The sequence below is a fragment of the Hemicordylus capensis genome, chromosome 1 (genome assembly GCF_027244095.1).
Source record: "Hemicordylus capensis ecotype Gifberg chromosome 1, rHemCap1.1.pri, whole genome shotgun sequence".
Classification (NCBI taxonomy): Eukaryota; Metazoa; Chordata; class Lepidosauria; order Squamata; family Cordylidae; genus Hemicordylus; species Hemicordylus capensis.
This window is the reverse complement of record NC_069657.1, coordinates 135,506,498-135,520,376: the sequence shown is the minus strand read 5'-3', so window position 1 is coordinate 135,520,376 and position 13,879 is coordinate 135,506,498. Positions and strand designations below refer to the sequence as shown.

Sequence of the window (13,879 nt, the reverse complement as noted above, 5' to 3'; positions counted from 1 at the left end):
AGTCCATGAACAAATGCATGTATTAAGTGTATATCCTAAAGAGCTAGAGATGATCTGAAATCCTTTTTAAGTCTCCAGAATAGTATACCAGTTTAGAACAGAAGTAGAGGACTGTGCCACTCCATCTAAAGCACAAAATGCATTTATTAATTACTGAACACTTATACAGGTTTTGGATTTGTCATTATTTTGTTAAGAGGTACAACTTGAAAAAAACTAAATTATGTTAAAGTTCTACTTGTTATAAGTTTGCTTCCATTTTATAGTCATTCTGTAATGGAACTAGAGCCATGTGGGCTGTGTTTAATTGAAAGGTGGAGATTTAAAATACATGAAATATACTGTAGCAAATGTTAATCCCTCTTCAATTTCTTTTCACTGTAATTTAAGGTACATAAAATTAAAAAAAATAGTCTTGAATTCAAATCATATTCATAATACACTCGGAAGGGAGGTATACAAGAACCTGCAGTGAATCTTATGTTTGCTTCTGTGTATTGGGTTTTAGTAGTATGTCTACACTATTTAATGCCTGAATGTTCATATTATGAGATGATACATTATCTACTGTTGCCATTTTTAAAAATAGGATCATGATTTCTCCACTCAAAATTCAAATAACTACAAGGCTTGCAATTGTGTAAAATGCACTTGGTAGTAACATCATTTGCTTAAGTTAACTACCAACAAAGGGGAACAATTTGTAAAAGCAAACAAAAGCAAATTAATTGTGCTAGCATGTGTGATTAGATGATGTATACTCATATTTGTAAATATTTTAATAGGCTAATGAATAGGGTTGATTATTCACTAGGTGTGCATATGTGTGTATAAACTGAAGTAGTTTCCTGCTCTGAGCAGTGGAGGTTGTATTAGAAGAACTGCAAGTTCCCTTCCATCTCTAAAAATTTTTGCTCCTCGGAACTTAATTCTTACTCAGAATTGACTACTGGAACAGACTCTTGACTCTTCTCTTGGATATCCCTTCAAATTTGACAAAATCTTGAACACTCTCTTTTGACCGGAATGGACGACTATTCTACTTTCGTTTTCCTTCTGATTTGGCATCAATCTCGGCCTCCCCGCTTTTTGACTAAGGACCAGACCGGATGTACTGGCGTCGCTTCTCCCCAGAGCGCTACAAATGAGTACTGAACAGAGGTCGGGTAAGGAGAAGACTACATTTAAGCGATGCTCCAACTGCCGCTGTAAACTCCCCTCAACTGACGGCCACAACCGCTGTTTATTTTGTTTGGGGGAAGTGCATGATACCTCACATTGCTCGGTCTGTGTGACCTTTAATAAGCAGACCCTAAAAAACCACGAGGCCAGGCTTGAAGTGTACTTAATGGAGGAGGTGCTATTGCCGAAAAAGGCTTCCTCGGCATTACGATTGCCAGGACCCGCCTTAAAGTTACAGCCTCGAATGGTGGAGGTGATGCCCACCTCGGCATCGAGAGCCTCGACTTCGGCCCCCTCAGCATCGGCCCCCTTGACATCAAAGGACACGGGTGTTCAAAAAGCCTACAGGCCCTCAGTCTAGCCCCAAGAGGAAGAGGAGGGCTCAGATGCTGGAGCCGCCAGCAAAGAAATCCAAGCACAAAGAGCACCATGGCCGCAGTTTGGACTGCACTCCCTCGCCATCAGACCTCCAATCTTTTGAGCCTCCTCAGCACCAGGCTATCTCTTTGTCCCTGGCATCGATGCCTTATCAGTCTCCATCGACACCCCGGGACCGAGATTGCATGGCTTCGAAGCAAAGCCCTTGGCTATGGCACCAAAGGAAGGGCATCGCACAAAGGCTCGAGATCAAAGCCATTCGACATAGAGGATTGCAGTGAAGTCAAAGACTGCGGAAGTGGCGTTGACGTTGACTAGACCAGAGCCAGTAGCCTCTGACTCACAAACAGTTAAATTTTGTATACTGTTTTGCAAGCCTATGGCTAAAGCAAATTATCATACTGCTGGTGATGTCTGAGCATGAGCAAAAGCCATCTACTAAGTCTTCCCATTGATACTTTTGAGGAAATTCAGCATCTCTGTGACATGAAGTTATGGTTGCCTTAAAACTACAGTAGACTACACCGTGGCAACTGAATAAAAAATTAGAAGACATTCTCCAGCAATTCAAAATGTGGTTTGAACCTAATTAAATGCTTTGTGCCTACAGTTACTTCAAAAGTACTATCCTTAATCTCATTTTAATCTAATCCTAATCTAAATAGTCTAGGCTCTTTAATTGTGCTGATAAAATGCATTGTCTAGTCATTCTAGCTACTTTCCTTTGCAGCTGAGATCTGAAATTGTTCTTGAACAAATATGGAAAAGCTATATATAGTAGCTTCCCTAGTGTCTTGCATAACAGTACAATTATTTCCCCATTCCTATTACTTTATTATGACTATATTCTAACAAACACATGTACTTAATTGCTATCTTTAATAGACTACTAGCAGTAGTAACTGCTTTCACTTATAGTCTCATCACATTGGTTACTTGTGATCAAATCACTATCTTGACCAAGATCAGCACTTCTTAATATAGTGATGTCCAGAAATTGTATCAACATATTTCTACTTGTATTCACTGTCAAAACTGTTGGATAAAGTAGATTCTAATATTGGGCTCTGAGGAATTAATGTAACTTCTCCCCAGCTTGAATATTTGCCTTTAAAAAAAGAAAAAACTATGGCTACATTTTGAAATGCCCTTTCTAAGCAATGAGAATAAATCTGGGATTCTTCCTGGAATAGATGACAAATGTTAGAAATGTGAGGAGAGCTGGTCTTGTGGTAGCAAGCATGACTTGTCCCCATAGCTAAGCAGGGTCTGCCCTGGTTGCATCTGAATGGGAGACTTGATGTGTGAGCACTGCAAGATATTCCCCTCAGGGGATGAAGCAGCTATGGGAAGAGCAGAAGGTTTCAAGTTCCCTCCCTGGCTTCTCCAAGATAGGGCTGAGAGAGATTCCTACCTGCAACCTTGGAGAAGCCGCTGCCAGTCTGTGAAGACAATACTGAGCTAGACAGACCAATGGTCTGACTCAGTATATGGCAGCTTCCTATGTTCCTATGACTTTTTAAAAAAAGTACCTTTAACACCAAATAAGCTGCACAAAAGTCCGCTTTCCCCTGCTGATGTCAACAAGGAAACAAGAGGAGTGCCTGACTTCCTGTAAAAAAATAAAAAAATTGCCTACTGGTCTAGAAAGCTATTTCCATATTACAGGGTTATTATGTCTATTATGGTCACAGATAATAACAGAAATCCATGTGCATTTTACATCATGATGTAGTAGATTTGAAATGTAATTACTTACATAATGTGGTGTGGGAAGAGGCATTTATTGAATTCTCTTATCCTACATGTAAGTGTATTGAAGGGCATGTGCATAAAGTTGTCATTTTAAGGGTCAGATGTACTGTTTTCAGTGCCTCTGGTCCATGTAATCCGGATGTATGGAGTGCTTCAGTCCATGGTGCTTCCCTGCTAGCCAACATAGTTGACAAGAACCAGATCAGGTTTTACACCCATACATCTGGCTGGCTACAATAAGTGTAGGCTGTCTGAAAGGAAGAGGCTTAAATTGTTTCAGTCAATGGGACATTTCCAGTTGTTAACAGTCCCCAATTTGCTGCTTAGAATTCAGTATACAGACATGTGTGCACGCACATACGCGCATACACATGCATATTCACAACTCAGTAAATAATCTAATAGCCGTAATTCTGTTGTATTCATTTTCTTTAATCTAAGTTATGCAGAACCTGCTGACAGCAATATTTATTTTCATAGCTCTGTCTCAGAAATTGAGTTACTGTAGACACATTAAATGAGTAAATAACATATGACCTCGTTGATTGAACTGACTTTTTCTGTTGTGTCCTTTTTAGGTTTAGACCAATAAAAGGGAGGCAAGAAGAACTGAAAGAAGTCATTGAGCGTTTTAAAAAAGATGAGCACTTGGAAAAAGCCTTTAAGTCTTTGACGTCAGGTGACTGGGCCCGGCACTATTTTCTTAACAAGAACAAAATGCAGGAAAGGTTGTTCAAGGAACATGTAGGTATATTTATACTTAATCCAAGTTCAGATTGTTGATGTGTGGTTTACAGGCGTTTGTGGATGTTAAGCTTTCTTAGGAGTTTAAATTTATTAACTTGTCTTACTTTGCTCTTAAGATTTAGCATACTAAATTTGTAGTATTTATATGTTGTTGATTAATTAGTTTGATATAAATTAATGGAAAAAGATAAATAAGACAAAAGCTGTTCCAGGCTCGAGCAACCTAGGGGCAGGCATAAAGGTGTGGGAGAAAGCTGCAAAGGGAATTGAGAGACATATGGTACTTTGCCCTTCTGTGGCAAACTTCTGCTCATGTTATTGGTTGGTACAAACATAGTTCTACCAGTTGCTTAACCAGTTGACAGTGATGTCTGCAGTGATGCCATGTTAATGTCAAACATTTCATCTAGATCAGGCCTGCTCAACTTAGGCCCCCCAGCTGTTTTTGGACTACAACTCCCATAATCCCCAGCCACAGTGGCCAATAGCCAGGGATTATGGGAGTTGTAGGCCAACATCTGCAGGAGGGCCAAAGTTGAGCAGGCCTGATCTAGATATACATTAAATCTGTGCATTAAAATAAAGTTAAAACTTTATCTTATCACCAAGCAATTTATGTAGAAAGTGAGGAGGTGGGAATCTTTCCATTATAAGGCTTGGAGACTGAAGCTGAGGAAGGAAACAGGGAACTCTAAAAGTATTTCAGAAATATATAGTTTGGTAATTGTTAATTTGTTTTAATTGTCTTTATCATGCTGTGAACTGCCCTGAGCCATTTTGGAAGTGAACAGATGTTCTGTGTGGGTTCAGCTAGTAAATGAATAATATTCAAGTCTTTTTTAGGATGCATAGAACTTAATATGTTGAATAGATAATAGGGATTTGGTATTTATGAGGCATTTCTATTTCCTATTTTCTTTGAGGAGGTAGTCTACAACCTCTTGAGAAAATAAATTTACTCTAGAGTAGGCAGAACCTTGGAAACTGAGAGGCTATACTTGTGAAAAATTAGATATTTGATCTTTTAAAGAATACTTTGGTTTTTTGTATAGGATTTTGAAATCAAATCAAAGCAGTTACTTATATTTTGATCTGTGACCTTTCTAGGAGAATTGTAAACAGTTAAAGAATGAGGGATACATTTGTTAAAAAAAAAAATAAGTCAAGCAAGGCTAGAAACACCTCAAAGCTAGCTGCTTTGATGCCTTGAAATTTAAAGTTTGTGTCTAGGCATTTGAAATATTTTCCCAGTAATACAAAATGGATTGCCTGGTCCCAGATGTTGGGATGTGCACGAAATGGATTTTTCATTTTGTTTCAAGCTTGAAACGAAACGCAGATGGTTGAAATGTTTCATCGAAACAGTGGCTGACCCAGCTGTTTCAAAAGAACAAATTCAAAACGTTTTGGATGTTTCAGACATGGGAGACAATGGGGAAACTCAAAACACCCCATTGTTCCCCATGGGTAGCTTCTGCGGACACCGATCTGGGTTGGGTAGTAATGCATAATACCATGCAACCCACAAATAAACGGGCAAGACTCATCTAGTCACCAGGGCTATTGCCGAGATGATTGCTTTGGATGACCAACCATTCCAGGTGGTGGAGAGCTTCCACTGGCTGCTCCTACTGCTTGCCCCCAACTATAAGATCTCCTCATGCACCACCTTTTGCGTCACTTATTCCTCTGCTCTGGGCATCAGACAGAAATCACAGAACACATCAGCCTACAAAAACAAAACATGAATTCCAGTCCAGGCACACAGCAGCAGCAAAGGTGCAGCTTGGGGCTGTAAAAGAAAAAACAAACACAGCACAGCACCCCAGTTATTAAAGCCACTATGTTCTGGCTACAAGAAGATGAAAATCCACAGCAGCACCCAGTTAAAGCCACTGGAGCTGCTGGTTCAACAAAAAAGAACAGTCAGTTGGCACTACAAAATAAGTGGGGGGAGGGAGACAGATAAACCATTAGGCAATGCCCCCCCTCTCCTGGGTCAGGTGGGCCAGGTGATCCCACCTGTCTGCTCTCTGCTGCTGCAGTCTCTCTCTGATGCTTCCTCTGATGTATCCTTTTCAAGAGAGGCACAGTACAAGGGCTCTCTCTATCTCCCAGGCTCCTTAAATACATTTTGAAACTCCCTGCTTTTGGGTCCCCCCTCCCCCCAGCTAATGGGGTTACAGTTGCCCATGACAGCACTTGATCTGGATGTTAACAAGCCAGCCAAGAAGCAAGGAAATTGAAAGCCAGTTGGAAGCCAGTGCCAGAAAATGAATCAGCAAGGGAAAAACAGGCATCCAAAATGGTGCTCAGATCATCGTAATGTTTAAATTGAAATGGGTTTTTTCTGCTCTGGGCTCAAAACAGGCCCTTTTTAAAAGAGTGTTATAAAAAAGATTTAATCCTTTCCCCTCTTAACATACGAATGATGTAGCAGCTTTAAAAGCTAAAGGAATTGTTCTTTATAAAACATATATTTCACCTATATAATGTACCACAAAGTTTTGTGCAGCAGATTTGGCACAGGAACCACTCACTTTTGAGCATGGATGTTATGTATGTGGTTTCATTTAGAACAATTTGGAGGAAGTTTGAAAAAACATTTTTCTCTTAATGTGGCACTACTACTTGATTCCTTTTCCCCCTGTTGCAGGTATTTATTTATCTACGAATGTTTGCAACTGACAGTGGATTTGAAATATTGCCATGCAACCGCTATTCATCAGAGCAAAATGGAGCCAAAATTGTTGCAACAAAAGAGTGGTGAGTATTGTAATATAAATAGTGTATCAAATTTTGTGGTGCAGAAGATTTTTGGCGTGATCCAGGATCCTTCACAACATGGGTACTACACCTGCACAGTAGCCTTCATGGAAGGATTTTACTGCTCCCCAAAGCACTCTGTAGCTCCACCCTGCACATGCAAGGTATGCTTGGTATTTTCAGCGGCAGAGAGCCATTTGCTCAGTTCCTTCTTGACCAGCGATGCGTGCGCCTTGCTGAAGATTCTCTCCTCATTTGAGCTCGGTTCCTACAAGAAAGGAAATTTTGTTTGGATATATTGGGTTTTTGACATGGATTGTTTTTAAGGTTTCTTCATTGTTTATCTTCTTAATGGAAACTTTGAAAACCTTCAAGAAGTATACTGCTTGTGACGGTACTCTTCCATCTCCCGATAAACATGAATGCTGTCTACTGTGCTTAGGAGAGGACCACAAGGGTCGTACTTGTAAGATCTGCTTTGCGTCCTCTAAGCAGTCCCGAAAGAGTAGGGAATTGCAACTTAGGGCTGCCCTGTACAAAAGTGCATTGCACCTTCCTACTTGTGTGCCGCATTCCCCATTTCTGGTGACTCCTTCAGTCTTGTCCAACCATTGACATTCAAAGTCGATGTCAGGATCTAAGTGATTGCCAGAAAGAGCCTCCCCTTCCAAACATAATGAATTGGTGTGCTCTAAGGAGGTATTTGAGAAGCTGCATGATCTCTGTAAGGGTGGGCACCAGAAACACCAATAGAGACAGAAACACATCGTTTTTCTCACTGGAGGTGATTGTAATTACCCAGGAACATCCATTGGTTTTGACATCACCCTTGATACAGTTACCAATGCCAACACTGACCCTGATGCCGATACCAACACTGCCTTGGGTATCCATACCATTGCCTGCTTCGACTGTGACTTTGACACTGATGGTGACTGAACTTTGAACCAACTCTCAAATTTGACTCTCCCTACGCCAGTACCTTTTAAAAATTCCATCCACACCAGTATCAATGACAGTGCCCACAACTCTTGCCTTTACAATAGGGCTATGACACAGAGCCCTGTTGTGGCAGTTGACCTTGAGATCAGTTTCTCTACTGTGCCGTCAACTTCAGGTGAGCTACCCTTTCTGCAAGACATAGAATCTATTCTGGGTTCTTCTCATACTACTCCATCTGGGTCAACTTTTAAAGGTTTCTCATGATGTTGTGTGGATGCTGAAGAAAACATGGCGTCTGGTCTCATTCCCTTTCCCAAAACACCTTCAGTTTCCCCTGTGAGGGTTTCTCCAACATCTCCTCCACCTTACATACCATACATCAGTGATACCACTTCTCAGATCCTGCTTACTACTCACTGAGAAAATATATGGATTACTGGAGCTCCCCTGGAACCTTAGACCATGGATATATCTGTAGACTTGGGAGGACCAGAAATCCCTACTTTACACCGCCCCGCCCCCCCAGGCTTGCCCTACAATTATAAGTACCACTTATGGAAACTAAAAAAACTGAGATCCAACTCTGTTCCCCAGGATCAGAATCTAGGGAAAGGATGTGACTCCTCTTTTAAAAGGCCACAAGATCTACCCCCACAACCTTCTTCAGATCGATTCCCAGTTCCAACATGGATGTGCATACTTCCCCTGTATCTCCTGATGTACAGGTCATCTCCACCCCAACTGGACAGGATAAATCTCTGGCTGCTCACAAGGGTGATGCAGATGATGAGTATACTTCATCTTCTGATTCCAGTGGAGACTCTACCTAATGAGGAATCCCATCACCGGACAAAAATGTTTCAACTCCCACTTTTGAGATTAAATCTTACTTCGTGCAAGTTACAGAAATAGCTGAAGTTCATGGATTGGAATTAAAGTCACCAACTCCCGAAGTCAAAGATCCAGTGTATGAATTAGTCATCTTCCTCTGTGTCTCAGCTTGCAGCACTACCAATGCTCCTAGTTCTCATCAATTCAACAAAGTCTGCTTGGGAAGCCCCTACAGTTTCCTCTTCCACATCTAAATGTCTAGAAAACTTCTGTAGGGTACAGGAAGAAGATTGCCCCTTCCTTTACAAGCCCCCCACCTCCAAGCTCCTTGATATTAAACTGCACCATGGGAGGTAAGGGTGGAAGGAAACTTTCACCTCCAGTGGGAAAGGAGGGAACAGAATTGGACACCATGGCCGACGCAGATTCTCAGCTCTTTGCCTTTCAAAATAGCCAATTACAAAATAAATGGGCAAACAGGTTGTTTTTCGTAAATTTTAACCATTTCCCCAAACCCCCATAGCATCTTTTGGAGAAAGGTTAAAAATCTGTTTAAAATTGCCCATTTGCCCATTTATTTTGTGGGTTGGGTGAAAAGTTAGCACCCATCACACCTTACTACACAACCCCCTTTGTCCCTAGAAGCTACCCATGGGCAACAATGGGATGTTTTGAGTTTCCCATTGTTCCATATGGCCAGAACAATCTGCACTCATAAGAGTGCACTGCACACAAGTTTTGCATTGCAATTTTCAATCCATGATCAACACTGCAAGCACACAGTAGAAGGGAATCTCTCCCTCCCAACACAGAACACACATTTCAGACACAGTCCAAAAATGGCCAAAAAAAAACCCCACTGACCCAGAATCTACTGCCAGCCACAATGTCTGTACTGCAATAACATCATTGGCACAAGTTGCTCTCTCACACATTTATGATTCCTTACTTCTTAGCATTGCAGCAGCTGCCACAGCAGCAAGCATAGCCATTAGCTCAATTAGAGCAACTTCAGCTACATTTTGACTGAGTACACTTTGTAGTGCAGATTGCAGAGCAGTGAATAAAGCACAAGTTAGTCTCAAGGCCAGACATGGAGCCTTTCGCAGCAATCACCAAGAAATATTACACACACACACACACACACACACAGGTTGCCAGATTTGTTTTTTTTAAAGCCAAATTCTGGGTTATGGCCCATTTGACCCACGAGTATACCCCTTAGGTTCTGGCAACCCACAGTCCCCTGCCGCTGTCCATTTCTCACCACAACACTGTCTTTTAAAACAAAACTCAAGGAAGGAAGGCACCCACGTTCTGCCTTTGTCAGTCTGAGATCCAACAAAACCAGATGGTTAGAGCAGCAATAGCACAGCATATTATACTCATTGCTCAGAAAACCACAAAATCAAACCTTCCTTCCATCTTCCCTGCCACAGACAGTAGTCATGGCCTAGACAGCTGAAGACTCTGAACGGGATTGAAGAAATGTGAGCACTAGCAACACTCTTAAGATATTCCTCCTGGAGGATGGGGCTGCTCTGGGAAGAGCATCTGGATGCTTGCGTGCATACAGACGTTTCCAGGTTCCCTCCCTGACATCTCCAGATATAGGGCTCAGGGAAAAACTCCTGCCTGTAACCTGGGAGAAGTCTGACTCCGTGCACTGTTGACAATACTGAGCTGGATGGACCAGTGGTCTGACAAGAAACAAAGCTTCTAGACTCCTACCATGAGAAGAACTCTACTTTCTTCTCTTCTCCAGCGTATTTCCCACGACACTGCCTGCCTGTATTTGGATATTACTATAGCCTCGGATTGGTGCTTGGCCCGGGCTGACAGCCTGACAAATGGGCTTTGTCAGGGCATCAGTCTATCGGTCATGGCAGTGGCATGCATGCTTGTCTCTGTGTGTCAGCAGGACTAACAGGCAGTCTGTGACACATCTGGTTGGGGGTTGGCAATGGTGACGTGAGCTGCCAGTGGCATTGCAGTGTGTGGGGGTGACCATGAGTAACTCATCCTCCATGGCCAGCCTGGCAGGGGGAGGTTGGCCTTCAGGAAGACCAGCTGCTCCACCAATTCATTCTCTAAGCATGAGTGTTGGCCCTCATGCCAGCGCTCTAACCACACCCTCTCACTCTGGATGCTTCTTGGGCATGAGAAGAACTGTCCAGCAACCATCACTAAGTCTGGCCAGACTTGGCGATGCATTGCCCAAAACTGGATTGGTTCCATCTCCTGGCCTGCCACCAGCTCCTGCAAGTACTGCAGAACACACTGCTTGGTACTGCTGCCGGGATCCATGGACTCCTCCCATACCCCTGGCAAGGCACCAAGGAAGCCCTTTGTGAATCACTGGGTGGAATCCTGAGGCAGAACTACCAGCTCCCTTGGGCCTTCCAGGGACACCATGCTGCTGGACTGGGAAGCAGTGATGATGCTGTTGCTAGAGGTGGACTGCAGACTAGCAGTAGGCGCTCCAGCACCCTCCTCTCCTGGACTTGCCTAGTCTCTTCAACCAGGCGGGCCCTGCAGCTGGGCAGGGTTGACAGCTTTGCCCTTCATCCTTGGTCACATAGGCAGGACAAAACATGCTCTGCTGATCCACCACTCTACTTCTCCGCCGACCTGCCAAGGCAGTTGCTTCCTCAGTGTTCAGTGTGGACTGGAGCTGACCCATCTGTCTTGAGGAGAAGAGCAGTGGGCAAAGCCTGGCTCCGTGTTGCTGTCTCAGCACATAAGCTGTCTGTGACAACAAAGAACAGCTTGATTGTCAATGCAACCTTGGAAATGAGCACAATTCCAAGCCTCCTTGGTCAGATTGTAGATGACTGGCTCTTGCTCCTGCAGGTGCTGGAGCAAGAGAAATGTGGAATTCCATCAGGTTGGAACATCCTGAGAGATTGGGTATATCTGCCTACTCTTTTTGCTCTGGTGGAAGTAAGCTGTTATCCTGCGGCACCTGTCTATAAGGGCAGCTATGGCAGCAGCAGACTAGTGCTCAGCACCCTCAGCAGGGATGTCTTGTCTGGCTTTAGCCCCAGAAATGCCATGCACGTTCTGCACAACCAGGTTCACAAGGTTCAACTAGGTTCCTCACGAACCAGCCACACAATGGATGGACACAAAATGAAGCTTCTCAGCTGCCTTGGTTGTGTTGGTGGCATTGTCGGTCACCAAGAACCCTCTGGCGAGGGACAGTCATCCCTCCACCTGGCAATTCATGGCCACCAACAGCTCCTCTGCCGTGTGGTTAGTGTCCAGCACCTCTACATGCAGCATGGCCCACCTGTGCTTTGCTGCTTGGGAGGGGCTGGCCACGCCACCAGCTGTAGATGTCCCCTCATATTCCTGCCCCCACCAGTGTGCTGGTCCACAGATCAGCAGTGAAGTGTACGTTTGTGTTGAGTATTGCTGCATGCAGCAGCCCTGACACAGCCTCCCTGCACGCCTGGTACAGGGAGGGCACTACCCATCTACTGAAGGTGGTGTGTGAGGGGATTTTTTAGTCGGGGACAAGCAGTAGGAGAAGCCAGTGTAAGACAGTGTTCACCACCACCTGGAATGGCTGGTCGTCCAAAGCAGTCATCTTGGCAGTGGTCCGAGTGATGAGATGAGGATTTGGGCTATCAGACCACTTGTCCATCAACTGCACCCATCATAGCAATAGCAATAGCACTTACATTTATATACTGCTCTATAGCCGAAGCTCTCTAAGCGGTTTACAATGATTTAGCATATTGCCCCCAACATTCTGGGTACTCATTTTACCGACCTCAGAAGGATGGAAGGCTGAGTCAACCTTGAGCCCCTGGTCAGGATTGAACTTGTAACCTTCTGGTTACAGGGCGGCAGTTTTACCACTGCGCCACCAGGGGCTCTTACGCCACCAGTTTTACCACTGCGCCACCAGGGGCTCTTATCATGCAAGTAACATCCCCTGTTTGGGAGCAGGAGCTTGCCACTAATCGAGAGCACACCAGGCCTATTGCTGCCAGCAGGAGCAGAGGTCCTCGGTGACACTGTTGCAGGTGTTTCAGCATACCCTATGTCCCAAGACACTTAAGGTCCTTCCCCCTGCTGACCTGTGCCCTGCAGTGGGTGCAGAAAGCGTGGGTTGGTTTACTCACTCAAAAGAGCCCATTTCAAGTTGAAATGTTTCAACAACAACAACAATTTATATACCACTTTTCAACAAAAGGTTCCAAAGCAGTTTACATAGAAAAATTATAAATTTGATGTCAAAATATTTTGCACATCCCTAGTTCTCTCTAGATCAGCTGATGTCACCTGCCAAGACATCAGCATGGCTAAATATCTAACTGAAACTGAATCTCGATCGCTCACAGTGGCTATCTCCCTAAGACACTGTGCTTGGCTTCGCTCCACATCACTCCAAGTGGATATGAGAGAGAATATAGGAGGCCTGCTCTTTTGAGGGGGATGGCCTTACACAATGGAAAAGATGAAAAAATGTTCACAACTTCTTCTTTCTCACAACCCTACACTCAAGGGTTTTAAAAAATTGTGATACAAAGATTCCAATACAAGAAGTCAGACTGCAGAGACTACAGTCAACAGTCCCAATATGACTGTAGTGATAGAGACAGATCCCCTTGCACAAGAATATTGTATCTCGAGGAGGAAAACTTTGTGTCTGTGTCAGGATATCAGCCATGAATTGTAGGGTAATGCACGTGCCATTCCCTGTGTAAAAGGCTCAGGATAGCCATCTTGCTTGTGAATTAGTGGCTTTCATAAAGCATTCCTTCTCCCTCTCATCTCTGTTGAGCTCCTTGTTTGGGTTAGTGATATAATTAGCTGCATTGCCTTATCAGTATTGTGTGAGAACCTTGCTACTGTCTCTCTGTGAACCTTTGTTTGCCTTGCTTTGCTCATGCATGTCTATTTGCCAGCAAGTGAAGCTTATTTGTAATCAACTAAAAAAGGTAGCCCCTTGAGAGTGCTAATTAGATCTCACCAATGGACTACCATGCAAATGCCTCGGACCAACACCAGAGAACCACATCCCCTAATGCAATGGGGTCCCTAGTAGTGTGTGTTTCGAGAGATGTTAAACCTTTTACCCCCATGGTGTAGTGGCTAGAGTGCTGGACTAGGACCGGGGAGACCCGAGTTCAAATCCCCATTCAGCCATGAAACTAGCTGGGTGACTCTGGGCCAGTCACTTCTCTCTCAGCCTAACCTACTTCACAGGGTTGTTGTGAGGAGAAACCTAAGTATGTAGTACACTGTTCTGGGCTCCTTGGAGGAA

General features: G+C 43.7%; 1 protein-coding gene across 9 annotated transcripts in view; it reads left to right on the top strand.

The window, feature by feature from the left end:
• Nucleotides 1-13,879, top strand: part of KMT5B (lysine methyltransferase 5B) — a 68,404-nt gene that overhangs the window by 35,071 nt on the left and 19,454 nt on the right. For all 9 annotated transcript variants that reach the window (XM_053275788.1, XM_053275815.1, XM_053275804.1 and 6 more), the window contains 2 exons: nt 3,894-4,059; nt 6,719-6,828. In XM_053275788.1, the coding sequence (XP_053131763.1) occupies nt 3,894-4,059; nt 6,719-6,828 (276 nt within the window). The remainder of the gene's footprint in view (nt 1-3,893; nt 4,060-6,718; nt 6,829-13,879) is intronic.